This window comes from Eurypyga helias, unplaced genomic scaffold (assembly GCF_000690775.1).
Source record: "Eurypyga helias isolate BGI_N326 unplaced genomic scaffold, ASM69077v1 scaffold15849, whole genome shotgun sequence".
Taxonomy (NCBI): domain Eukaryota; kingdom Metazoa; phylum Chordata; class Aves; order Eurypygiformes; family Eurypygidae; genus Eurypyga; species Eurypyga helias.
Genome location: NW_010272840.1, coordinates 29,098 through 55,139, shown reverse-complemented (window position 1 = coordinate 55,139; position 26,042 = coordinate 29,098). Strand labels below are relative to the sequence as shown.

Here is a 26,042-nt window from a genome sequence, read left to right as displayed (position 1 = left end):
ATGAAGGCTGGAGTAGCCACCCTTGCAGCCGGGATCTTCGGCGGCACCGGCGTGTTGCTCTTTCTCATCGCCTTTGGGACGGATTACTGGCTTCTAGCTACGGAGACCTGCGGGATCTTCAGGCGTGGGAATAGCACTCTGCAGACAGGAGAGGTAAACTCTGAAATCTTGTCTTACTTTGGAAGAGTTGACTCATTTAAATAATTCAAAATTTTAAATTTTTAACATCTTAAATCTGTGATAATATTTATGCTCATTGAAAGTGACCTGCTAATGTAAAATGTCAGCCTGAGCTAACTTTAAAATCCAAACCAGCATTTCCCTAGTATCTAGCATTTTGACTGAAGTAAAGTGTGTCTTGGAAGCATTAAGACAGCACCTCTGTAATCTGGCAGATAGGAACATTAGGGAATGAAAGGCAAAAATGTAAAAGCTTTACTTGTTGACAGCATTTGCCTCTAAAGACAAAAGACATCTCATGGTATTTGCCATTTAAAGATTTCTCCCTCTGTAGTTCCTTCCTTTAAAAATAGTTCATATTTTAAGGTGTAGGACTTGGCAATCATTTACGTCTGAAGTGATATGACTACAGCACAGACAGGAAACAAAAGCGAACATCAGACGCAGAACAGAGTAGACAAGAATTCCTGCTTGTCTAACAAGAAGAGGCCTATGTATTTTAAAATTAAGAATGATATGGGATTTTAGTTAGCAGGAAATATAATTTTCAAAGGACAGTTTGGTATTTCGGTGCTAACTGCTGGTATCACTTGTTTACAGATCCTTCAGGAAGTTTGATTTTAGCTGCACTTGCTCTTTGTTTAACTCTTCAATGAAATAACAAGCAGATCGGTTCCCTGAGCCACCCACTCTTCAAAAATGTTTTTGTGCTGATCAATGTGTGGTTTCAATTACAAAATGACAGGAAGATCCTTGTTGTGTGCAGACTTTTCGTTGCTTCAAAGTTCAACCCAATTAGGTTTGATTTTTTTCTGGTGTGGTGAGTCACACTGGGTAAGCATCATGATGCAAGCAAGAAATATTTTCTTTCATTTCAGAGTCCCATAATAAAATGTAGGACACTTCACTTGAGTCATGTTTCCAAATTACTTTATTGAAAAAAAGAATTATGATAGAAAAATGCCTGGCCGAAGACACTCTCTTTACTGCTTAAAGCAGCGCAGTAAAGCCTTGGAGATGGCAGAGGGTCACGGACAGGGGAGTGCCACTCTGGTTTTGTCCACCTGGGAGATGACAATGTTAATCATTTCAGATTTGCGTTCGTGCTGTTGTCTTTTAAAGTGGAGAGACCAGAGACGTCTCGCTGCACGACATGAATAAACATCTCGAACGTTTCAGATACGCTCATGGCCAAGCGTTAGTGTGCCTGTTGTTAAGGCAGAGTGACTTCAAAAGCACCAGGCAGAAATAGGAACTGCTCTTACTCTCTCCTCTGGGCTATTTTATTTCAATTTCAGACACTGCTTCTATTATTTCTATTTCAGTTACCAGTTGTGTACAAGGTGCTGTGTTTTTACCTTCTCCGCCCTTTCTTCAACTGGCAAATGCTGTCCCTTACAGATAAGGATGGTCTTGAGTATCTGTCAAACAGTGATTAAATGTGCCATAGGTGCACTAAGCCAGCAGCCATCCAGGCGATGAAGTTTGAGGGCTGCATGTTACCGTTGTCATGGTTAGTATTTTATCCTGAAAGCAAGAGGAGAATCAGGCCAGAGCTCTGGAAGTGGTCATAACTTCATGCATATAAAAAGCTTGAGGTGAGGGAAGTATCTTCTAATCCCCATTGAGATCCATCTCCTTTTTCCAGTTCACAGGGTCCAATCCTGTATGGAGGCTCTCCATCCTCCACAAAATGTAATTTTATGACAACCATGACTCCTTCACCAAATTGTATGTGATGAAGGCAAAATTGATTTTGGCTATAGTTTTCATAAGCTCTTTTGGTAAATAGTCCATGACTCTACTTTGCAATATCCTTCCTTCTGGAAAGACCTAAATGTTGTTGTCTCAGGTCTGGTCTGAAGGCTGAAGTAGTCTCACCAAAAAAGGAGAATTTGTCAACATCCCTATCCTGGTCTATGGGAAGACTGGCGTGGGCAAAGAGTGATTTCTGTCTCATGTAGGTTTAGCGTAACTTCTGCTGGGCTCAGCAGAGGGCGAGAAAGAAGAAAACCTTTGGGCTGGTGATTGGAAGAGGCTCAGTGGGAATGCTAGAGTTGGGCTGTCTTCTGAGGGTAAGCCAGACCTTACATGGGTCCTGCAGAGTAGCAAGGACATCTGACATTCAACCTGACCCTGAGGAAACCCTTCTTCACTCTGAGGGTGACAGAGCACTGAACAGGCTGCCCAGAAAGGTGGTGGGGTCTCCTTCCCTGGAGACTTTCCAAAGCCGCCTGGACTTGTTCCTGTGTCACCTACTCTAGGGGATCCTGCTCTGGCAGGGAGGTTGGACTAGATGATCTCTGGGGGTCCCTTCCAACCCCTTCCACTCTGTGAATCTGTGAAACTGTTGCATTGGGTCATGCTTAAAATTGTTTACCTGGTAATCACCTGCTTCCAACTGGCTACAACAGCAGTAAAATTTACCTAAGGAAAGTATTTAAGAAGTAGAATGCACCCAGAATGCTCTGCTGCCTGTCATACCCACCCAGTTCTGGCAATCAATGGTTTAAAGATATTAGAGAAAGATAAAACTGTTTTTTGAAGGTCTGCAGGATGATTTGTTATCACAACATTTTGTAGCTCTGATATGACAGAAAGTCAAAGGCTGCAGCTGCCTCTGTGTTCCCCAAACCCTCCAAAACCAACTCAAAAAAACAACAAATGAAAACCCCAACAAAAAATGAAAGCAACAAATATCTAATAAAAAATTACACACTTTCTACCATGATCACCCCTGTATCAGCTTGGGCCTTCATTCCTCCTCAGGCTGAAACGCCGACAGAGATCAGGAAGGAGATCCTCACTTTCCATCACGAGGGCTTCTTCTGGCGGTGCTGGTTCTTTGGTGAGGACCACGCAGAGACCATCTGGACCTTCTGGTACAGTGAGTATGACTCCACCGCATCACATTCACAGCATTCCCTCACAGTTTGAATGGCAAACAAGCACAACAAGGGCTCCCAGAGATGAGAAGACAGTTGTCTTTTTATTTCTTTTCTTTTTTTTCATTCTCATCCTCTCTCTACCAAACCCAAACTTGGCTCACCCTTTCAGTGCTCTTTTGTTGACTTGGATTTTGCTCTCAGAGGGTCATTCACAGAAGCTCTTGATGCCATGTAATATATCACCTACAAAGTCTTATGGAGTGGTGGCTTCCACCAGCAAGGACGACTCTCCCCTAAATCTCTTGATGTTTATGTTCAGCTAAGGTCTGCTAAATTTTACCCCATGCCTTTCCTGATCCTTGGCATTGCGCTTCTGGTAGCGTTTTCAGCCATCGGAGTGTTCCCATCTCCCACTGATTTCAGCATCGGGAAGGCTGGACACGCATGCGTAACCACATGTATTTATGCTCTTAAGCACACAGGAGCTTTATTTTAAGCTCTTGCCTGCTTTGCTTTTTAAGGTCATTGAAATTACACGTGTGAATAAACAGAAACAGAGATGGATGATTTTTTTTTTTTTTCCCCCCTGCAAGCACACTCACTCTTCAAAAAAAATTGAAGGAGAAGGTGAAACCTGTTCTGAGACACCAGTTGGTGATGACTGGTGGCCCAGTATAGTGAAGTATGGGGTCTTGGACCAATGAAGCAGGTGCTTCCTCCAGGAAGAGCAAAGGAGTGAGACCACCCCACAACAACCCTGGCATCAGCCCGGCTGGCGGCCGAGCCAGCAGCCAGCTCACCGGCGTTAGCGCACGATGGGTAGCTAGAGGACAGCTTTTCCCTGGGATTCCACAGCCCTAGAGAAGCATTGAGGATTTTTTTTTTTTTTTAAAGAGTTTTATACAAGTTCTGCAAAGATTTTTAACAATTGCAAAAGCCTTGACCCTGCACTTGCTGGTGCTTCAGTCTGCTCAAAGATGCTTACGCACCTGTGGAGGAGCATGACCACCTTGTAGGGCATTTGGCTGCAGATAATGCAGGTCCCCACAGTAAATTTATTCCTCAATTATTAAAATTTCAGATGACTTTGCTGTCCCCCAGTACCTGAGCTGCGTTTCCTGTAAAATTTTGCAGGAATGGTTGCTGCCACTGTTCAACTGAACAACTCGAGATTTCTCACACAGAAAATTTTTGATAAAAAAGGCTTGAGAGAGGGAGTTTGCTATCTAATTACATTATATGGAAATACATGATATAATATAGTGTTACCTGAAGTAAAATGACTCTTTCTGATAACTGGCAAATTTGTGTTACTTCTTTAGGTATTTATTATAATAGGATTGATCATGGCAAATTAATTTGCTGCTCTCATGGATGTAATAATTAATTCAATAGGTATTCCATAGTCAATTTAGCATGAACTAATGTCCACCTATTATAAAATGTTCCTTTGAGCTGGGGAACATATTTAAATAAGTAGCCAACCATTAATTAATTCATTTAACATTCATTCTATTACCGTTAATCATGATAAGCCTCAGTGGTATTAATATTGATGGGGCACTTCCATTCTAATTGTGCTTTCCCTTCTCACAAACTGGAGATCTTGTAAGGTAGCTTGTCCTGGTACCCAAACACCTTTGCCCATTCCAGCTAGTCTGACACATTTTCTGGAGGAAAATAGCAATGGGAATATCTGCCATAATTTGAGTTGCTCCATCTTGCAATGTGTGCCTGCCCATGGCAGGGGGGTTGGAACCAGATGATCTTTAAGGTCCCTTCCAACCCAAACCATTCTGTGATACTATGATATTTCATGATCCATGTCCCCCTCAGACTCAGGTTATGAGGATGAGATGTACAGGTAGCAGTCTCAGATCCTGTTACGTCTCCCCCTCTCTCATCAGTCTTCTTTTTATTCTTCTTTTCTCTTTCTAAACAGCTTTTACTACCCTTCTTTATGCCCCAGCCTTCTGCCTTCAGTGAGGGTTTTGTAGGTTTTGCAGACTCAGGCGTTATCCTCCAAATACTCTAACCGTGATGTTGCAGAAAATAAAAGCAAACTGTTTAGTTTTATCTTGTTGTTCTTTTTCAGCCAGCCAAGCACACCCCAAGTTCTGCATGCATGGCTACCTTTTTCCCATGCCCATTGCACTCGGACCTTTCCCCCACCCTTCCTACGACACAACTGCAGGTGAGTTTCTTTCCTGTCCCCCCCCAGCAGCTCCTTCCCCAAGTGAGTGGGCAGAGATTTACCGAGTGTGTCAGTGCTGTGGTGCTCCCGTTGCAAATGCATGTGGCCAAGCACGACCAAGACTCTTGGAAAGCTCCTTTACAAAATGGCTTTGCTTAGTTGACTGTCCCATGTTGAGCACATGAAGATGTTCTTCCATGTCTTCTCCAGAGCTGGCCATGCCTGGCATGAGTCATGCACCCTCATGCTGGGTGCTCGGTGCCTACTCCTATGAGCAAGGGAGGATGCTAAATCCATCCTCTCTCTTCTCCCACCTCCTTACTCGCTGGGAGGAGCTGGAGGCAATGGGCTTCTGTCCCATGGCCAAATCCAGACCCTGCAGGCAAGCAACACAAATGATTTCTCCTGGGCGGCAGGCTTATGGCAGTGTGGGGCTCACTCGTTTCCAGTCTGACTTCCTGGGAGAGGTCTACTGTTGATTTGCTGCAAGACAAAATAAACAAACACTGGAAAATCAGTTAAAGACCAAATTGTTAGAAGAGCCACGCAAGTGACTGGCTTATTTTTAATACATCGAATGTGACACTGTTGGAGAGCCCTCCTTTCAACCGGTTCCCTTTTTATTTATGTTTCTCCATATTTTCAGAGTTCTTTAATGAATCAGCTGCTGTTAGGAATTTTAATTTGCTAAATTGGTGGCAGCAGCTAGAATTAATTCAATGATCTTTTTTGAAATGAATTGATTTCTTTAAATAGTGTGCATCACTCCGCATTGCCTCTGGGGATCTGGGGCAGGCATACTGCACAAACAAACATCTTGACCTTTTCCTTAGCCTTTAGCAGTACTTTTTTTATTTTTTTTATTTTTTTATGAGGAATTAATTAAAAAAAAAATGTCAGTAGGAGCATGTGAGGGAGAGCAGCTAGTTTCTTTTGCTGTGCTGTGCAGGATTCCTGCCTCGGGGAGCATGCCACAGTGTAAAATAGATACGCAAGACCTGTCGATGGTAGGAGGAGGAGCCCATCGTGGGCTGAGTGCAGCAGACATGCGGGATAAGCGGTGCATTTTTTTTCTGCTTAGGAGGGGCAGGCATGACGTCTAGATTCTGAATGATCTCGCTGATAAACACTATTTTTTTCTGTACTAAATAAAGGGCCCTGGAGGCACCTGCCCCTGCCTGTCAGCCCTTGCTATGAAACCCTCTCCAGCTGCCTCTGAAATGCCCATGGAACAGGTCCCAGGAAGGTGCTGGGGACGGGCTCTGGGCAGGGGCTGCACCCGGGGTGCTGCGGGGCTCTGCCTGGAGGCTCCTGGCACCCACCTTGCCACGATCCCTGGGGAAATGTGGATGCCTCAGCACCCACATTTAGGGCAGTGGGAGCATTGGGCTCCTCTGCTGCACCAACCCTGCTGAAAAGCATCCAGACATCTGCAGAGAGCGGACGCTTCTGCCCTTAACGCTCATTTTATTTCAAACCTGTCCATCCTCAAATGCAAATGATGACAAAGCAGGAGGCTGTCCAAGAAGAGGGGTCCTCCAGCTATTACCTGCTCTGGAGATTATTCTGCCTTATCTGCATCCTCTTAGGCTCCCTGAGAGAAACGGGTGACGGGAGGTTAAGCATGAAAATGAATTCTGTGGTTTTGGAGAGTTCAAGATACTTATCTCTCCCTAAGTGGCTCTCTTGACAAAATGGTTTCAAATGAGTAAAACGCATCTTCTCTGTATCATTTTTCTTTCAAGTGTGAATCATTTCAACATTACCCACTTGCTCGTGCTCAGCTTAAATATCTCTAACTAATGCTTCTAAAAAAACAACATGCAGAGCGGGATGCAGTGGTCCAGATAAATCAGGGGAACAGGGAGCAGGGTATCAGAGGGTCTCTGCTGGAGGACCACCTTTGGCCAAGGTTTACAGCAGTGACTGGAAGAGGCTTGGCTACTGGAAGACTGAAATGAGTGGGTTACGTCCCATCCTGTGGGATGTGATGGACACAAGCTGCCTCAGCTCTGGCTGGTGTGGTTGCATGAACTCACAGCGAAACCCCCAAATTTTGTGGATGAAGAGGCAGTGGTTCTCTTGCCCTGTTCTCTTACCTGGAGTCAAGCAAGGCTGTTAGCAGGGGAAATCATGAGCTCCCATTTTCCCTGCAGTCCTGCCAACAAAAAACACCTTTATTTTAAACCAGGAACCTGACACCTTCCGTTAAGTGTTAATGAAAATGCAACAAAGGTGTGGTCTGATTCCATCTCTCCAAATTTTGCTGTTTTCTTTCCTTTCTTGACAAGCTCTCCCATCCCCACAGGCAGAGCTAAGCATGGTGTCCTTTACTCTCTCCCCCTTTTGTGGGGGCAAAGCCTTCCAGCCCCTTGCAATAATTCCAATCCCATTACGGGGGCGTGACATTCGACCTGAACTGCACCGGTTCCAGACACATTGCGCCCATGCCGCGGCAGGGAGTCAGCAAGGCAGGAGCTCCAGCCCTGCCTAATGCCAGCAGGTTATTCCTTTGTCTTTGCTGAAGCCGGAGTTAAGCATGGACTGAAGGAAACCACTTTCCCTCTCCTTTCCCCTGATGTTGCTCTTTGTCCATGCAGTGTACAGAGGCTTCTGGACCGCGTTCATCATGCTGGCCGTCACCGCCGGGCTGGTGGGAGGGCTGCTGCTGGTGTGCGGCGTGCCCTTCGCCAGCCCCCGGTCCTACAAAGTCGGAGGTGGATTCCTCCTCACGTCGGGTAAGTGGCGATCTTGGGACACGGCCCAGGCAGGAATGTAGCGGCTGTGCGCTGCTTCGGGCGTTCAGGGAAAAGGGAGTTGGCTGGGGATGAGGCGCTGCTGGGGAACGAGGTGGGGACTCTGCACGGACTTTGAGTAAATGGTTTCCCTCTTCCCTGCTGGAATGGAACCTCTATGCTCAGTCAAACGTTAGCAAGGTACTCCTTAGTCCTAGGGAGCCTGCGGTTTGGGAAAAATCTCTCTTTTTTTCCCCCTTCCCTTCTATGCGGAGGAGCAGATCCTTCTACATTAGCAAAGTCCATGGCTGCATTAACCTTGGGCAGCAACCAGCCATGCTCTGTTCCCCTAAGTCAGCCTTTGCCTTTGAGCCTCTCCTGCCTCTGCCGCCAACACCTGGCAGAGCAGGAAACCCACTGGGCGATGCCAGGCATACCCGGCCATTCAGAACAGGAGGGCCGGCTTAATAAAACCTGAAAAGATGAAGCGGTGGCACAGCAGGAAAATGAATTAAAAATAGGCATTTTTTCATTATTCTTACAACCATTACAAATGATTCTACTGAATTATCACTTGGGATTTTTGCTTTACTGTATTTGAGAAGGAATAACTGGCTTAACTAGTAGAAATACTTGATTTATAGCAGTGACTCAAATGCAGAAAAAAGCTTTTTTGCAACTCAAGCAGCTAAAGGCTGGAGCTCAGCTGAGCCATTCCAAGAGAAGAACTTCATTATGAAGTCAGGCCTTTCCCTGAAAAACAACTGCTTGGTTATGGATCTTGCACCAGGTCCTGTTTCCTCATACACAGCATGAATTGAACACGAGACTCTCTTTACTCCCAGTTTGGGCTTTGAGTGTGCACAAGGTTTTTGAGCCAAAAACATCAATAAAAAATTTAAGAGAGATCCAAACACTGACCCTGGAAGAACTCCACCTGAAGTCCTTCCATTCTCACCATGCCCTATCATCATTACCTTTTATCCTTTTCCCCCATTATTTAGCTCCCTATCCATTTTATAGCTCCTTTCCTAATTTCTACCTCCTCCAGATGTACTAGTAATTAACCATGTGATGCCAGCTGAACTGCTTGTTAAAATGAAGCTAGATGACATCTATCTCTCTGTCTAAAAAATCTGGAAGACACTAAATCAATGTGGTCTTAACTGCCCCTGCTAATTCTCTTTGCGATTTGTCCAATTCTCCACTTGCCCCCAGGTCTTCAGTTATTGAAGTGAGGGCAGGAAGCCTGTGGGTGTCTTCTTATCTCTCTCTTATACAGTTTAATAAATTATGGGTTGGTCTTAAATATTCTAAAGGCAAATTTCCCGTGGTTTTACACACATGGATTCATTTGGGAATGCAAGACATCTTGCCACCAGGTCTCCATCAGGTACCAATGCCTTCTACTGAGTAGTGTTGCCACGACATGTGTGCATGTGTTGAAGTCCTCTCTTCTTATTAGGCTAGGGGCAAATATTTGAATCCTTTCAGATGTGACACTCCGGCTATCTCAGTTAAAGCCCTGCTTCTTCAGAACACTCAACTATCAAGCCAAATTGAAAAACTGAGATCAGTCACCTTCTGACACTGGCCAGATAAGTAAAAAATCACACAGAAAAGGATGTACAGTAATATTGAATCACTGTATTTTTTTTTCTTCCCCATTATTTTTGCACTTTATTTTACTGCTTCTTGATGAAAAGGCTGGGGCATAGAATGTGACACTTTTTAGAAGAGCTGATTATGCATCACATAAACCTCTTGGCATTAGACAAAGATGCTGCTGTTTAAATTGAAGTTTGTATTAATGCAGTTTCAATCTGAACAGCAATCATTGTTATTAACTGTCATTAGGAGGAACAAGTTCAGTGGGAAGAGACTTCCTGCTATATTTTCAATCTAAATGATAGCTAAGAGATTGCAGTAGTATTTCAGCATTTTCAGCAAAGTTTACTCAGAGTTTCAGCTGATCCCTTTTTCTGGGGGGAGGTATCCTGAACTCAGACCTCTGGATCCTACTTGACAGGGCCTTCCTCATGGATTTGGGATGCATCCCTCCATGGTTATTTTCTCCCTATCCTTTCTAAAAATATTTTGCATAATTATGCTAAGCAGTCGGAACAATAGATTTAACACAGCTTCAACTCCCTACCCATCCCTTTCCTTCAGATAGCGGGATGTGGAGAGACGACGCAGGAGAAAGCACGTCTTGTCTTCTAATCATGGCCCGTGGGTCAGTGTTAATTAACCTCCCTTGCAGAAATGATCTCTCATTGAGGAAGTGTGAAAGCACTGGCAGTTTGTAGAGAGGGAACGTGGTGTGGCAGTCGGATGGTGAGATGGGGCATCACGGCGGCAAGATGACCCGGCCTCTCGCAACTTTATTCTGTCCATAACCTCCCTCTGCCCCTTTTGGGAGCAGCCCACACCGAGGTCATGAAACCAGAGGCGTGGTTAATCATTGCAAAGTGATCCAACATTTCCCACTGAAAGGCTCTAAAGATATTATTGGTGCAAATATGCTCCCAAGCACTTTATGGTTAACCAGCCCGACATTATGTCGAAGGAGTTACGTGTGCCCCTCCATCATCGGGGGAATTCAATGCCTAAGGGTGAAGATTGTTATCGCTCAATTAGATCCCTTTGGGTTTCCTCTCTGAGATGCCTTTTATTTACTGTACTTTCAAGAGGACAAATCTGACCGTCTGCCAGCTACCGTAACAAATGTAGTGCTCGGTGGGTGGCGTTTCTGAGAGCTCTTTCAAAGGACCGGAGCCATCCCCCTTGATTTCTTCTGCTGGGTGACTCGGGAAATACAGCCGGAGCCTGTCTGACATTTGCTGCTGCTTGCATTCGCACATCTCCCTCGCCAGCTGAGCAGTTATCCTCGCCAGCCTGCTCCCAAAAGCACCCAAACGGCGTGAGCAAATAGCCAACGTGCTGCTTTCCTCCGAACGTTTGCCATCGCAGGCTTAGCTTCAGTGCTTGCAAGGGGGAGACAGCTACTGACTGGTGACTAATTGTGCCCTTGTTTCAATATTCAGATGACAATATGATTAATTATCACTACAGAGTCACTGAGAGGGCTGGGTGAACGCTGCACTGCAGCTTCTGGAACCTGAATTGCTGAGACAACTTAGCTTGTGCTCCTTGTTTTCCCATAGTTATGCTCCTCAGTTTTAATTTACCTTGGGAATTTTAGCAACAAGCTTGAAAGTGAGCACACTGGGCCGTTTCCAGTGGGCAAAAGCAGCACAAAGCCTCTCCTGTGCTTTTGGAGCCCTGTCATGGTTCTGGGAGAGGATCACAGTGTGTGCTCAACCCAAGCTGTGCTCCGGTGTGAGCCGACCACGTCAAAAAAAAGGCCACTTCGCCAGTCCTGTGACTAGAAATGCTCAATTTCATGCTCATATTCCTCTTCCCAAATCTGGTATCTCCATTTTGGCAATCTCAGGCTCCCCCCATGCAGTACAGACTCACAGTTACGGGAGGGCAGGTGGAGATCACCCCTCTGTTTCCTCGTTATTAACATCCTTAAGAGGCAACTAGTGAGACAGGCGAGTGGGTCAAAGTTCACTTTTCTCGTAATTAGTAGATTACATGGAAGTTCAGTAGCTTCCACAGAGTAAGAGTTAAAGATTGGGTTCACTCACCTGTCCCTACAATTAGCAGCTATAAAGGGGTCACAACAATATAAAGTGAGAGAAAGGACTCCAATTTACTCACAGTGGAGGTGCAGCTCTCCTGGGAGGAGGAGATAGAGCGCCGGGGTTCGTTGTCCTGCAGTTAGCAGTGTACGAAGGAGAAAGATTTAATAGCCCACTTCAATTTTATTGCAATTAGCCCCTCCCCACAAGATGTCATTGACCTCATCAGCTACAAGACGAAGTTTCGCCGTTAATTTTTCTCCATGCCATCCTAATGAACAGAGGCAAAGGGGGAAAGGAAGAGAGAGAGATCTGTTGATTAATTTTCCAGTGTTAGAAACCACAGGGATGTGGACAGGAACGTGGGGATGGTCTCATTTGATGAGAGCTTCACTTACACTTACCCCACCCCAACACATCCTGCAGCTCAGGTGTGTGTGCTGACAGATCAGGGCAGAAAAATAGATATTTTTCTTTCAGTTTGCTGCCCAAAGCAGGAAGAAATCCATCCCTGTACATAATAAGCCATTTAGAGCATGGCAGGAAGCGAAGATGTCTTTCTGCTGCTGCTGAGACAAAAAGCCCCAAAAAGGAGGTGGTAAATTGAGACTTATTCAAACGACAAAAAATCCAAAAGGAAATAGCATTTTAAAACAAAAATACCAAACACTTACTTTGGTAATATGGGAGTGAAACATCCGGATATTCTCATTATGAAGAGCATGCTAATGTCTAAAAGCATGACAAATTTTAGGCAGTTTCCTGAATACTTGTGATTGTTCCAAGTAAGCATTTTTTTTTGCTGAACAGTTTTCAGTGAGCTGCCCTTTCTTCTCTTCCACCGTTGTTCTTCACTTGCACCTGCCCTTTTGATTGTCTTTTCTCACCGAGGAGATGGTGTAAATCCCAGGGACCCCTTGCCACTCAGCTGTAATTATTCCAGGGAAGAAGACTTTACATTTCCTTGTCATTTTCCCATAGTGTGAAAATGTTCTTAATTTAGATGCCGTGGCTGTGCCATCACCTCCAGTACCTGTTTAATAATAAATCCTTCCATACCGAGACCTGGCACTTCTCCTGGGGCGAGGGGAAGGACCATTTCTCCATCCTTAGCTCCTGGAAAGCTTGGGGATGGTGCCACCTACACGTGGGGCTTCCTTGCACCCTCCTCAGAAAGAACTGGTTTGGTTTAATCCGATTTCTTCAACAAATGAGGCTTAGGCCATCTAAATTGTCCTGGAACAATTCAACACAACCCCCCCTCCAATTACCTAAAGGCAAGTAGAGTGACTCTGGAGAGAACATAACCATACCAGGGTCCTCTGTCCCGCTGGGGCTACGTTTTTATTTTCATCTCTTATGATAGGTATTATAAGTTAATGAAATAGAAATTGATCTTTAAAAGAGCACTTTTCAAGGTTCAGTTGCTATCTAATTAATTTAATTTTAAATTACATCAGTAATAAAGACTTAATTGCCTTCTTATCAATATATTGTATTTTGTAAAGGACATGTGACTATTTAAACATGCAATTGCTTTCTTATAGTAGAATAATTGGTATTTTAAGCATACAACTATCATATTAAGTGTAAAATATTTATTTGTGCACTTAATTTCAAGTGGTATCAAAATCTCAATGAACATGCAAATGTTACAGCAGCTGTTATTTAACTCCTAGCCTGCCTCTCCAGCAAACATAACGACTTTTCCATGTCAGGGAGAATGGCTTGAAATAACAGTGTGTGGCGATGTAGAGTATATTCATACAGTTACCCCAAGTTTTGATTATTAAGATTAGCAGTCTCAGGGTGTAGGAGAGAGTTGAATAGACATGACAGCTTAGGATGGGTAGCTTCAGCTTCTATACAACACGTAGTGAGGACTTTGAACCTCCTATACCTTCACCTAAGTCACTTTTTTGGCTACCTGATGTGAAATGGAGGTTTGTAGCAGGAGATGTGCTTATACCTGTCGGAAGCAGAAACACAGTTAAGCACCGCTGTGTTCTCTCTGACCGAGGCTTCAGTAACCACCATCACTAAGCAGATATATCAGTGTCAGGATTTATCCATTCCCTTTGCTTGGCATGGGAGCTGGATTTTGTAGTGTATAAGCTGCCAGGAAGAATAATTAAATATAGTACAAGCTACCTTTGATTTAAAAATTGCAAGGGGAGAAATAAAATCCAGCAGAAGCCACAACACATCTGCAGAACTGTGTGGCAACTTGTCAACTAAATTAATTTTGAACAGTTCGCTTCTACTGTAAAAATATTATAATCTGTGATGTATTTCTTTCATATATGTGTGTGTTTGTCCATATATCTATGTGTTATACGGCACCATTTAAAAAAAGCAAGCTTCTAGCTGTGAAGTAGCAAGATCAGATATTATTGAAGTGCTTTCAGACCTGTCATCACACCGTCACTCTTTAGTTTTAATATATGTTGACTTTAAAATGCACTGTATATATTCTTTAATGTGACACAATAAATAATATTGGGGCCACACTAGTTTTTCTGTCATCTGCTTCATACGGGGGAGCTAGAGCTGCAGCCTCCGACCACCATCCCTTTGAATTATGGGGAAAGGAGGTTCCTATTAAGGCACTGAAGCCCCTAAGCCCGCTGGGGGCTGCGCCAGGCCCGGGAGGTGCCTGTTTGCCATGTGCTTTTCAGATGTGACCGAGCTCTTCCTGCCAACGCTGACCTTCCATGGGTTTGCATCTGGAAATACGAGATCGCGAGGTCTCGCGGGAGATCTGCGATTTGGGTTGCAGGCATCCTGTGAGGCTTGGGAAACTTCGAGGGGAGCGGACCCTCTCGGAGAGAGATGCTGACCTTGCCCTCAGTGCTCAGGCTTGAGTGTGGCCTCAGCCCTCCTCCCATCTGGCTCTAGGGGAGGGCAAAGGAGGTCTCATTTGCCAATAACAGGACTTTCTAGCCTCCTGGTACAAGCTGTTTATTAGTCTGTTAATTTAGTAGCCCATCTGAGATGAATATGTCATGGCTACGTGGCTATGTCTACCCTATTATGTGTTATTTCTCCGTGAAATAGGACTCTCTGTACACTTTATCACGTGTTTTAATATTTGGTTGCCAAGCTTGGTTTCAGGAAGGGTAACACAAGAGGTGGAGGGGAACTGCCACGAGCTGCCACGGTGTCTGCGTGGGCTCTGCTTGTGCCGGTGCTGTGGGTAGCAGGCTCAATGCCGGATAACACTCGCCGTCAGCAAGACGCGTATCTTTGCATTTCTGGTGGAAATTGGATCTGACACTACCTGGAAGGGTAGATATATAAAAAAGGAAAAAGTAAGTCTCACATTCTTAATCATCTCAGCCAATTTAAAAGCGAGAAAGACAAAACAATCCACCGTTAAGACAGGAACGCAGAGTTAGCCTCATGCAGACCCCTGCTGTGGACATCGTGGTGTTGGTGATGGTATGTGTTCTCCATGGCTGTATCCAGCTGTAACGGGACCCTCGGCAGCACTGGTGGTGAGAGCACGAGGTGTCGGCGTGCCTGCGGCTGGGCAGGGGCTGGTCGCGGCGGTGTGGGTCTCTCCCACAGCAAGTGGGCTTGGCTTTCACGGGAACCCGCAGGGCAATGTCATGAATAATAAATCTGCAGCACTAAGCTTTGATGCAAAGAACCTGCAAGAGTAGACGGAAACCTGTTGTGATCTTTTCTCAATTTTATTTCCGTGTTTCTCATGCAGAAAATAACTCCTCTTTGTCTCTCTTTCCAGGAGGCCTATTTGCCCTGCTCATTTTTCTCTTTGTGATGTGGAAGGAGTTTGCTGCCGATTTTCAAAAGTACATCCTTCTGGAGAGAAGCGAGAAGTGCATGGATGACGTACCCGTGCATGTGTATTACGGGTGGTCGTTCATGTTTGCTGCAGCAGGGGTGCCCCTTGTTTTACTTTCCGGACTCCTCTTCTACCTGGTTGGCAGGGACATTATGAAGTCCTCGGAGTAAGGCGAGTTTGCAATGCTGAAAAAGCCTTTGAGAAAACTGGTGATGCTCCTTGTAATAAAACGTACATGAGTTTCGAGGATGTGATCGTTTTTGTAGCTATAATTGTCAGCATAGGTGCATGATTAAACTCACTTGGAAGCAGGGATGGAGCACTGAGCATCCAAATGTTGCCAGTCCAAAACCAGCCCCAGCTGGACATCCAACTCCAGCATTTTTACACTTGGAAGAAATTTAGACATGCCTATGGGTTTTGCATCAGTTTTTAGAACCGTTTTTTCTGCCGCCCAAGGAAGAGCCTTTGCTCTGAAAAGCAGCTCCCACCGGCTGTCGGCTGAGCCCCACATCCATATTCAGCAGTCCGGGACTTTTATAGCATTCCCAGCATCCTTGTTTCTTGTAAAAGGTAATCGAATCTGGCTGTGACGGTGTATGCTATAATGTCTATTTCTGAAAAGCAATTAAGGATGATTTTTTTTTTTTAATCTGGCTCTAATTGACGTCAAAGTACAACCATTTTAATGGGATGTCGGGAAACATAAACTTTTTCTTTCCTTAAAAGCCCTGATTCTGAAGATACAAATGTACCTGGGCCTAACCTAACTTTCAGTAAGTGAATAAACCAATTTCTGTGGCATGGCACCTAACATGGATTAATTAGTATTTCTTTACAGCACCACATTACTCTGCATTCAATATTTTCCCCAGATACAGCATTGTGGAGATTCACAACCGAAAAACTGAAAGATGGTCAAAGTTGATGGGGGAAGAGAGTAGGAACAATAGGACTATTATTTTTTTGTTTGTTTGTTATGGCAGACCCTGTCAGCCAGCTCAACACGGGACCTTGTTTTAATCTATAGAGGCAGCACAAGAGTCAGCTCCAGAAAGACAAATTATATACCATTTATATATTTTCTAATTCTTGCAAGGGCTCAGGTGTACATTGTCTGACAGGTTGCAGTGGTCCTACAAAGTGTAGTCCGTGCTAATACTGCACCGAACTATCGAGGTACAGGAGGTAATTTATACTGTACATGCAGAGGTTTGTAAAGACACTTGAGAAATGACAAAGATTTGAGCTTGTCATGTTTTTCAGGCTGAATCTTGATGCTTTGAAGTAGTTTGTTGGGCCCTGGCTTGCTGATCTCATTTGCATAAATTGTAAATCAAACTTCCTAAAAATGCACGCTGTTCTCATGAATGTCAAAGTTTGTGCTAAACATACATCTCCCAAGCTTTATGTCATACTATTGACTCAGTATAGTTAATTAATAATGTAATGTAAATCTCTTCTAGAAAGCAGGGAAGATTGTTGGCAGTATAAAAATGTTTGTTAATGCTCTTCCTAAAATATTATTCAAGTCTGGCATTTCTTTCCTTTTGGAACAAGTTCTAATTATTCTTTTACAAGATTCATGGCATACATAGAGTGAGAAATTGTAATTCCCACATGTAAAGATTAGTTCTTTCATATGAATAACAGGCTTGGTCTACAGTTCTTAAGCAAAATTCACACTGTTTTCCCTTAATAGAAATTTTACTTGAATAGAATTGGTATGCACAGGTAAAAAATCATGGTTTTGTGGTTTTGTTGTGGTTTTTTTTTTTTCCCCTGTGAATAGATGTTTCATGACTTTTACATATACACAGATATTTCAGTATTTTATTTGGCCATTCTAAACTGTCTTTTTTTCACAACATCTCCTTGGGTTATGCCTGTGCCCCATCAGTTCTTCAAGTGATAATTTCTCACTATAAATTCCCTTTGAATAATTTTTGTCATTTAATTATCTATTCCGTGTAGAGATGAACACTTATGGTCACAAAGAATAAAAGTATATAATCCAGGAGCAGAAGAGGTCAAGATTTACAGTCACTTGCCTTTCACTGATCCCATAAAACAATCCAAGCATGCAGAAATGATGATCCCATAAGAGACACCAGGGCAGAAGAATGAGAATGCAGCAAGAAATCCATCAGACTTATTGATATCTGAGAAGCTGAGGATCCCTGAAGTTGTGAATATAGAAGTGAGTTTTATATTATAGAATGAAATATTTATTAACTTTCTCCATCTGTTCTTTAAAAAATTTAGTTTAATGTCATCAAGGCATTTATGGAATACATTTAGGTTAATCATGCATTCATGCCTTAGGGAGTAAACCCTCCCTGGAGACTCGCTCATTCTGGATCAGCTCTAGAACAAGCAATAGTTTAAAACTCCATCATTCTTTTGAAAAACACATGACACTGAATCATTCTTGAATGGAAGGTTTTTTTAAATAAAAAAACCCGCTGGTATTAACCATAATAACTGCAATAGTCACAACAAGGATATAGAAAATTAGATTATAGACTGGCATAAATAAATTAATTAGTCCCTCTATTAAAATGCAACATTTGTAGTGAGAAAAAGTGGTACCCAAACACACTATTTTGGTAGAATAAAGAGACTAATACCTTTGCTGTCAAGTTTCTTGTGGAAAATATGACTCAAACATGCAAAATTTTGTCTGAGAATCATCATTTTTGGAGGAGAAATATCAAAAAACAAGCTAATGGACTCAGTGGTAGGTTTTGAAATTGCGGAAACTGTGTTCTCTTTCATCTGTTGAATGAGAAGAAGTTTGATGAAATGGTACTATAGAGTAGTGACAAGGACCTAATTCTGATCCAAGTTTTGTCATTATAAATCATGAGTAATTCCAAAGACTGCAGTAGACCCTTATCACTGTTAAACATCTGTAAGTCAGATCAGAACCGGGACTAATAAATACATTCAAAAATGCATAATTAAAACAGTGATTTCACATCACTCTGATGAATTTTAGTCAAGGATTTCTTCAAGGATGCTTTTCTCACATTAGCATTTGACGTTAGTAAGCAATGAATAATTCCATTTTTTCTTCCCAACATCTGGGACACTTCCTGCTTTATTTGCTACTTACTGAACACTCTGCAGGAAATATTAATGAATCTTGGGTGTTAAAATACATGCCCTGTGGATCACGCTCAGGAGGCAATGTTACGTAGTAGAGGCTATATGTCTTGAGATTAAGAGGCTTGATTTTGGTGAAGTACAATATCGAGAGATTTGCCATACTTGTGGGAGGTACAAGGATTTGGAGAGGTTACCCAAAAATCAAGTCCCTGCAGCTCCTTTGTTCAGCTGTTCCCTCATACCAAGGAAAAAAAATTAATTATAAAAGTTTTTCCCCTTGGCCAGATTAACTTTTTTACTGACAATTCAGAAAACTAGCACCCAAGGATGCCCCAAGTCTTGGGAGTTGCTGGATGATGGGCCACAACCCCGAGCAGAGGTGGACCAGGAGACCAGCACGCCATGAGAGCATCCTTGCTCTGGCCAGCTGCTTTCTCACACCACTGGAGGCCTGGAGGTTTTTCTCTTTCTTGGTGAATTATATGGTAAAATTCCATGTTTGGAGAGGCCTGCTGGTTATTCAGAGCAACCTGCAAGGGAGAGCTGGGCTGGGCACCAGAGGCAGGAAAGCTTCCAAAGGAGGTCCTTCTGTGTTAGTGTGAAATGACCTTGGCAGTTCAACATCTGACCAGGAGGGTAAAAGCACCCTCTACGACGGAAAATGGGTTAATTGGAACTTAACCAAAATTCATTCCAACTCAGTGTATAACAGCCCCTCTGGGAATGTTTGCTTTGACCCAGAAGGACTTAAAAAACTTTCTACTTTTTGTGCAGAGAGATCCATCTTATCTGGACAGATAGTGTTTTAATCTTGGTTAGACACACTTTTAATGCCTTGATGGACTCACATAACAAAATGTGGAGGCCTTGAAGAACATGTATGTCCTGAGCTGCTCCCCAAGGCTCCCTACTTTAGCCAGACAACTCATCCTTGCAGCCAGCCCTCGCAATGCAACAGAAAAGTGAGGTGCTCAGGCTTTACGTCTCTGTGGGAGATAACCAAGGAAGATCCCCGTGGCTCATGTCCTGCAGTCTTCCACTGGGCAGCCCAGCCCTCATCCTGCTGACTCGGCACCTTCAGAAGTGCCTCTCATCCATCACTCATCCTGAGCAAACGCTGCCCAGGGAAGTGCTAGTGGGGGAGTGCACAGATGTGGAGCAGCAAATTAAGACACAAACAAAATTAAAATAAATAAGAAAATATAAGCTATCTCCATGCTTTGTGCACCAGGCTGTATATTACCACAGGATTAAGTCATATCAGCCAGAGTACATTTTACAAGAGTGCACAGCACCTCAATCCTATAATCAATAAGCTGTACATGCTGCAGCACAAAGAGCTCTTATCTGGAATACCACTTTGAATTTAGTGAATTTATTTAATCCCTGATGCCTGCAGAGCATCCGTCCTGTCTTCTGGGTTAATTTATTTATTCCAGTGATCTATTTTTAGTCTTTCACATACTTGACATTTGAGAAACAGATTTCCCTCCCTGCCCCCCCACTTCCTAAAAAACCATCTGAATTAGAAAAACTTTATTTACGGAAATGTATTCGTTTCCTAATTCATTCACCACCCTTTCTCTTGGGAGTCAGAGCCTCGTTATCAATAGTAATAACCATAGACTGAATGGATCAGGAAGGCACCTTTTCACCCTGCTTGGCAAAGCCTGTTTGTAAATCAATGCTGGACATTCAGTGATCTTCTCTCTTTCTTCTCATCTTTCTTCTTTTTCCCGATGAAAATTTGCTCCTCTTAAAAAAGCAAACAAACAAAAAAACAAAACAGAAAAAACCCCAACACCCACACACAAACAAAAACCCCCAAAAATCCTATTTTTGAGGTATATCCAAGATGCTGTGCTGTATTTAGTTGGGGAGTTGTCCTGAGAGCAGGTGATACTCTTATCCTCTGAAACTTGATGTTTCCAAGTATGATTGCAAGAACCCTTGGCTGAACCCAAAGGAGTCATTGGTTTAAACAGTGTGACTACGCAAAATCTTACTGTTAAAAAAATTAACAATTAAAAAATGGTCTACAGCCACTGCTATGGTGGTGTAGTAGTGATTATTAACAGAGCTGTAAAGAATGCACTCTAATTAACCCAACCAGTAGATTCTAAACATTTGGTTATGGAAGAGTAGACTGACGCTTTATAAGCTTTAGGGTTTGCAAAGAAGAAAAAAGTCTCACCTGACCTCGGCTGACTAGATTAATGATGGCTTCATAAAAGCTACAAAAAATAAAAATAAAGCAGCACAAAGGGCAATTTTGTGACAAACACAGGGTTAATTATATTTTCCCTCTCCATTTTCCAATATTTCCCTGTGTAGTTTACAGTTAAAAAAAGCAACAACTGCTGAGAATAACAAACCGCTCCTAGAATAGGGACATTACCCTGGCAAAATATATTACATGGCCTCAGAAATGCTTCTGTAGAGTCACAGAACGTAACTGTTCTTCCATTTCGGATGTTGTAAGCAATCTTTTTTACTTTTCTTCTATTTAAACAACAGTCTGTGGGTGAAGTTGTTCGCCAAACCATTCAGAAATGCTGCTCTAATGACATAGGTTGAACTGGCTGCTTTGAAGTCTGAAGATTTTATTACTGTTAAACCTCAACGGTTACAGACTGGAACAATTGCAAGTGCAGGGTGAATAAATGCATCTCCCTCTGAAATAGAAGTATCGATTTTGAATCTGTCCCTGCCAAAAAAGTAGGGAGATTTAACAATTTAGACAAATCAGCCATGGAATTAGTCCTACTGGTTGCTGAGGTGGACCCTTCACATCAGATAATTTCTTACTCAGGCAGAGGTGCTGCCTCTCAAGCCACACACGTTGTTTCTAGAATCAAGGTGGTTACCTTGCGAGTCAAATAATTAGCTCAGACGCCAAGTATTATTCACGTTTATTGCATTACTCTTGCATCACATGCCCAAAAGAAAGGCAAGGCGGTTATATCAGCTGCGTTGCAGCCCCCAGCCGGGGCGGGCACTTGCAGCCACTTTGCTCCCGGTGTTTTTGTGCTTTTTTGGTGGCATTATTTCCTCTAAGCCTTAAAAGAGTGAATCCTGACACTGGGAGAGGTGAGAGCGAGTGAGTCCGACTGGCACACCTAAAGGAACTGGTGTGGTCTCTCTGAGGGTCAGGAGATCGTTTCAGTTGCATCTTCCAGACAACGCTGAAGTGACCCAGGCTTGGGAAAGGCACCCTATGGATGCTCTCAACAAGGCAGACGGTGGTTTCTCCTGCAGTTTTGTTCTGCAAGTCAAGAACTCTTCCACATCTTCCCATATGTGTCGTGAAAATCCACGTTCTACTAACACAAGCACGCGCACACGCGCACTTTGCACATTAAATATATATAAAATGACTGGCTTTCTCTGCAGAGAGCCTCTGTCTGTGCCACAGACACTTCAAAGGCTTCAAAGCAGAGGTGCCTGCAGCGAGGGCTGAAGCTGAGAGCAGAAGTGCTGGTTTCAGCTGACACCAGAGCTTTCAGGATCTTAGGGCATGAAACATTTTTCGCTCATTTTAAATTAATTTAATTGGAAAAGAATTGAAGGAGAAATAACGAGACATTTGTTAAGGTGTTTTCTTTTTTAAACTGGAAAATGCTGGTTTGAGATTAAACCTGCCTTTAAGTAGATATTTTAAAATGAAAATATATTCCTCGTTTAAGAAGGGACTGCAAAGACCTACTGTTTGCAGCCATTTTGGAGAGGAGTTTCTCTTTCTTTTTGCAGCAATCCCACCACCGTCACTCAAGCAGCGTTTCAGCTTCAGGGCAGGCAGCAACTCCAGGCTTTCGTTCTGGTGCCACTCCTCTGAGTTAATGCATTGGTTCTGCAGGCAAAAAATAGACATTTTTGGTATTGTACAAGACAAGAGGCTGTCCGTTGGGTGGATGGATTTGCTTTACGTCACAGGTAGGAGACGAGGGCTGTAAAGTGGATGCAAATACAGCTTTATACCAGACAGCAGCATCCTGTGCCCAGCAGCGTGGCAGCCACCTGCACTTGATGCTGCCCACATAGGGGTGAAATGCAGGAAGGAAATGCTGCATTTTTTCACACCTTCGTTTACACCTCATAAAAGTAGAAATACCTTGCTTTGGATACTCATGGCATGGGAATCTTCTCAAATATCTGCCTATTTAGCTGCTGACTCAGGGGTAACCCCTACACTCTAAGTGTTTCAGCAAAAACCACACAAGTTTTGGTCCTCTCTTTTGGTATTTTTTTTTTTCAGGTACTTGGATGCTCAGGGGAAGGAGGTGAGTGACCTTGGTTTTTTGGATGCTTTGTAGCAGGACAGCTAGAGATCTGCCCAGGACAGATGGGTGCTCGAGGAGCTCAGCAAGGGCAGTCGCTGCAAAGGAGACCCCACAGTGGAGTTTCCCTGGACTAAACCGAAGCAGCTCTTAAAAGGAGACAAGCTATGCAAGCTTAAAGCCACCATTTAAATAAAAATATAGCCATTAATATTAATAAGAATATATAAAAGGGTCTGAGAATGAGTGCCTGAGCATCATGGACTGCAGTGCTTCCCTGACCCAGTCCAGGGCTGCATCCCATGGTGCCCATTGCAGGGAAATGAGGACCTGGAGCACAGCTTTCCTGTTTTTCTCAGCCTGACCGTCAGCCACGTTATCTGTGATTCCATGTGTCCTCTGTAATGCTGCATGCGCTGTCTTTTAGGCCAAACCCTTGGTTAGAGAAAATCGGTGGAGCGTCACGACTGCATTGATTTAATTGATTGAGAGCGTCGGTCTCTGCCCGGCATCTCATCTCCACTTCCAGGCAATGTTAATTGGTGCAAAAGATAACAGCGCATGCTCTAGTTGCAGAAAGAATAAAAGAGTTTCTTCCCTGGGACTCCTAAAAGCGCCATTGGAAAAGAGAACTTATGATAGTATATTTTCTCTCTAGCTGTGGGTTTGCCAGCAGGCCTGAGCTCCGCCTGCTAAGGTCCCTCCAGACCAGCTCGGCTGCAGCACTGTGGGGAGGCTGCAGGAGCTCAAGCTGGGCTGCCACGGCTTTGGGATTTTATCTGCCGACTTTTTATCCAGGAAGACTGCAGATTCTCAGATGGGTCTCCAGCTAAGGCAGTAACTGAAATTAGTAGCAAAGACATAAAATCCTATGGTCAGTGGGGTTTGTTCTTATTTTAACAAAAAAACTTGAGCTCTTCCTAGTGTACAGTGATGACAGTGTCCATTATAAATGGATATCCATGATAAATGGACCCATAAAGTCAGGGGAAGGCCTTTGTTCAGGGAGGCAGGACTGCTGCAGCAAACCTTCCTAAACACCTCAAGTAACTCGCCTCCTGCCGCAGCTTTCCAGCCCAGGGTCACTGTCCTCTCCAAACATCCAAAAGGGTTGGTGTTTCCATCCCATTAAGGCGTGATGCACAATGGGTTTGGTCTTCTAAATCCAAAACAGGCTTATGTCTTCTCTCACCCTCTCGGTGTCCTTGCTGAAGTGCCAGTGTGCTGGTTTGTGCTAGCAATGAATCATTATCTCGGGGTTGCCTGATGTTGGTTTATCTGCCTTGGCCCAGAACAGCCAGGAGAGCAGGTGTGGCCTCGGCTCTACCTTTTGCATTAACCACTTTCTGAGGGTGAATAAATACACAAGGGGCTTTCATCTCCGTATGTCTTGCAGACGCAGTCAAAGCAGTGCTAGTGCTGCTCAAGGGGGACTTGGCCATCGACTTCCCATGGGCATGGAAGCGATGGGGAGATGCCTTTGGAATGGAGAGCAGGAACAGGTCTTGTGCCTTTCTTTGTCTGAATGTGGTTCTGACCTAAATTAAATGCAAAAGTAAAACTCAGGGCAAAAGCTGAATCACTTGCTTAATTTAGCAGTGAAATCATAAGCGAAGCACTACAGTACCTGGTGAAGGGTGCAGTGATTTCTAATTATGGATTATACAGCTAATCAGTACCAATCAACATTTTATGATCTTGACTTAATATTTAATATAATGTTAATTATAATTGGTTTTGCCACAAACTGTGTCAAATACTAGGTGTGATTTCCACTCCCAGCGTGCCTTGCGGCACTGGGTGGGCTCTGGGATGGGGGCTGCTGTAGGAGGGAGCATCTTTCCCCAAAATCCCACTCAGCAGCACAAGCCCACCTCCTGCTTGCCTTTCTGCTAGGTCTGCCTTGAGTTGTGATGCTAATTAAGTGGTGGTGAGTCTCAGCGTTATTAGAATGGAGTCTTTATCTCACATAAGTACCTTCCAGCTACAAACAGGGGAAGTTCATTTAATTAAAAATAATTTTAGTGTACGTTAATGTGAACACAGTTCAATTACTCTGAAATATGTGTAATTTTTTTCTTTCAAAGTCTAACAAGGGGCTGAAGAAAAAAAAAAAAATCCAGATAATCCTCTTAGGCCATTTCTGTGTGTTTAGAACTCCTGCATTTGCCTGCTGATTCCCACCCTTTTGCCCCCAAAACTCTGGCCATATTTGGGACCTCTGGCATCACAGAAGTTCTATGGTTTTGGTCAATGAAAACATAATATTTTAAAGCATTTTCTTTATACACTGCTTTTTTTTTTCCCCCATCCTTCTGTGACCTGGAAAGACGCTGAGGTCCTGCCATCCCCAATGATCATTTACTTTATGATTTTCAACATCCTTGTGCGAGTTGTCTCAGGAGGGGCAGTACTTGCTCGAAGCATGTCCAGAATTTTGCAGCAAGAGTTTTAGGCAAACCATATCACGTCCAGAAATCCTGTCTGGGTCCCAAACTTCTACTGCCACGCTGGGCTAAGCAGAAGTACTTCTGAAATTCAGAGTCCCTGACTAAAACAGAACAAGGAAAAATGAGCAGGATATTTTATAGGAGAGAGTGCCTGGGCATGTTGTTTTTAAAAAGAGGGGCTGTTTTTCTTGCATGTTACTTAATCAAAGCTTTTAGTGTATTTTAACATCCTCTTTTGACATGAAGCTCATTGGATATATAAAACTGAAGGTCGGCAAGAATGAAATCCCGCAACAGCCGAACCGACCCACTGCTCGCATCTCATTACAGAGAAAATTGATGCAGGCAAGTGAAACTCTCCTATATCATTACAGATCTCAGCCCGGGGTGCGTAACATGGCTATGGGGAGCTGCTGGTCTGAGCCCGGACTGTAGCACATGTCCTCCTCCTTACCGTGTTACAGTCAACCTGAAAGTCAAGCACCAGCAGGTATATTTGGAGGCTTAAGGCCGTGCTTTGCTTTGCCAGACGACTGGCACGCCCGGAGCATCATGAGGGTCACAGGGGACAGCAAGAGCCAAGGGAATGGGTATGTTTTGGAGCAGTGCTTTTTTCAGCCTCAGTGGTTTTTTCACCCTTCTCTCCTTCCACTGCATACAGTCCCCAAGCCTGTGCAGTCTCCTCGAAGCCTATATTTCAAATCTTTGCTAGCAGGGCTGAGTGAGTAAGTTGAAGTGAATAATTCCTC

General features: G+C 43.7%; 1 protein-coding gene across 1 annotated transcript; it reads left to right on the top strand.

Annotated features, from left to right (window-relative positions):
- On the top strand, window positions 1-15,625 carry LOC104515335 (transmembrane protein 182-like). Its single transcript, XM_010159268.1, has 5 exons — window positions 1-153; window positions 2,950-3,067; window positions 5,164-5,262; window positions 7,863-8,000; window positions 15,396-15,625. Exons 1-5 carry the CDS (start codon window positions 1-3, stop codon window positions 15,623-15,625), a joined length of 738 nt encoding a protein of 245 aa, XP_010157570.1.
- The last annotated feature ends 10,417 nt before the right edge of the window (window positions 15,626-26,042 follow it).

Bases quoted from the DNA above. Each gene is read 5' to 3' on its own strand.
- LOC104515335 (XM_010159268.1), top strand. From the start codon at position 1: ATGAAGGCTGGAGTAGCCACCCTTGCAGCCGGGATCTTCGGCGGCACC. The intron at 154-2,949 runs GTAAACTCTGAA...ATTCCTCCTCAG, and splicing joins GCACTCTGCAGACAGGAGAG to GCTGAAACGCCGACAGAGAT. The intron at 3,068-5,163 runs GTGAGTATGACT...GTTCTTTTTCAG, and splicing joins CATCTGGACCTTCTGGTACA to CCAGCCAAGCACACCCCAAG.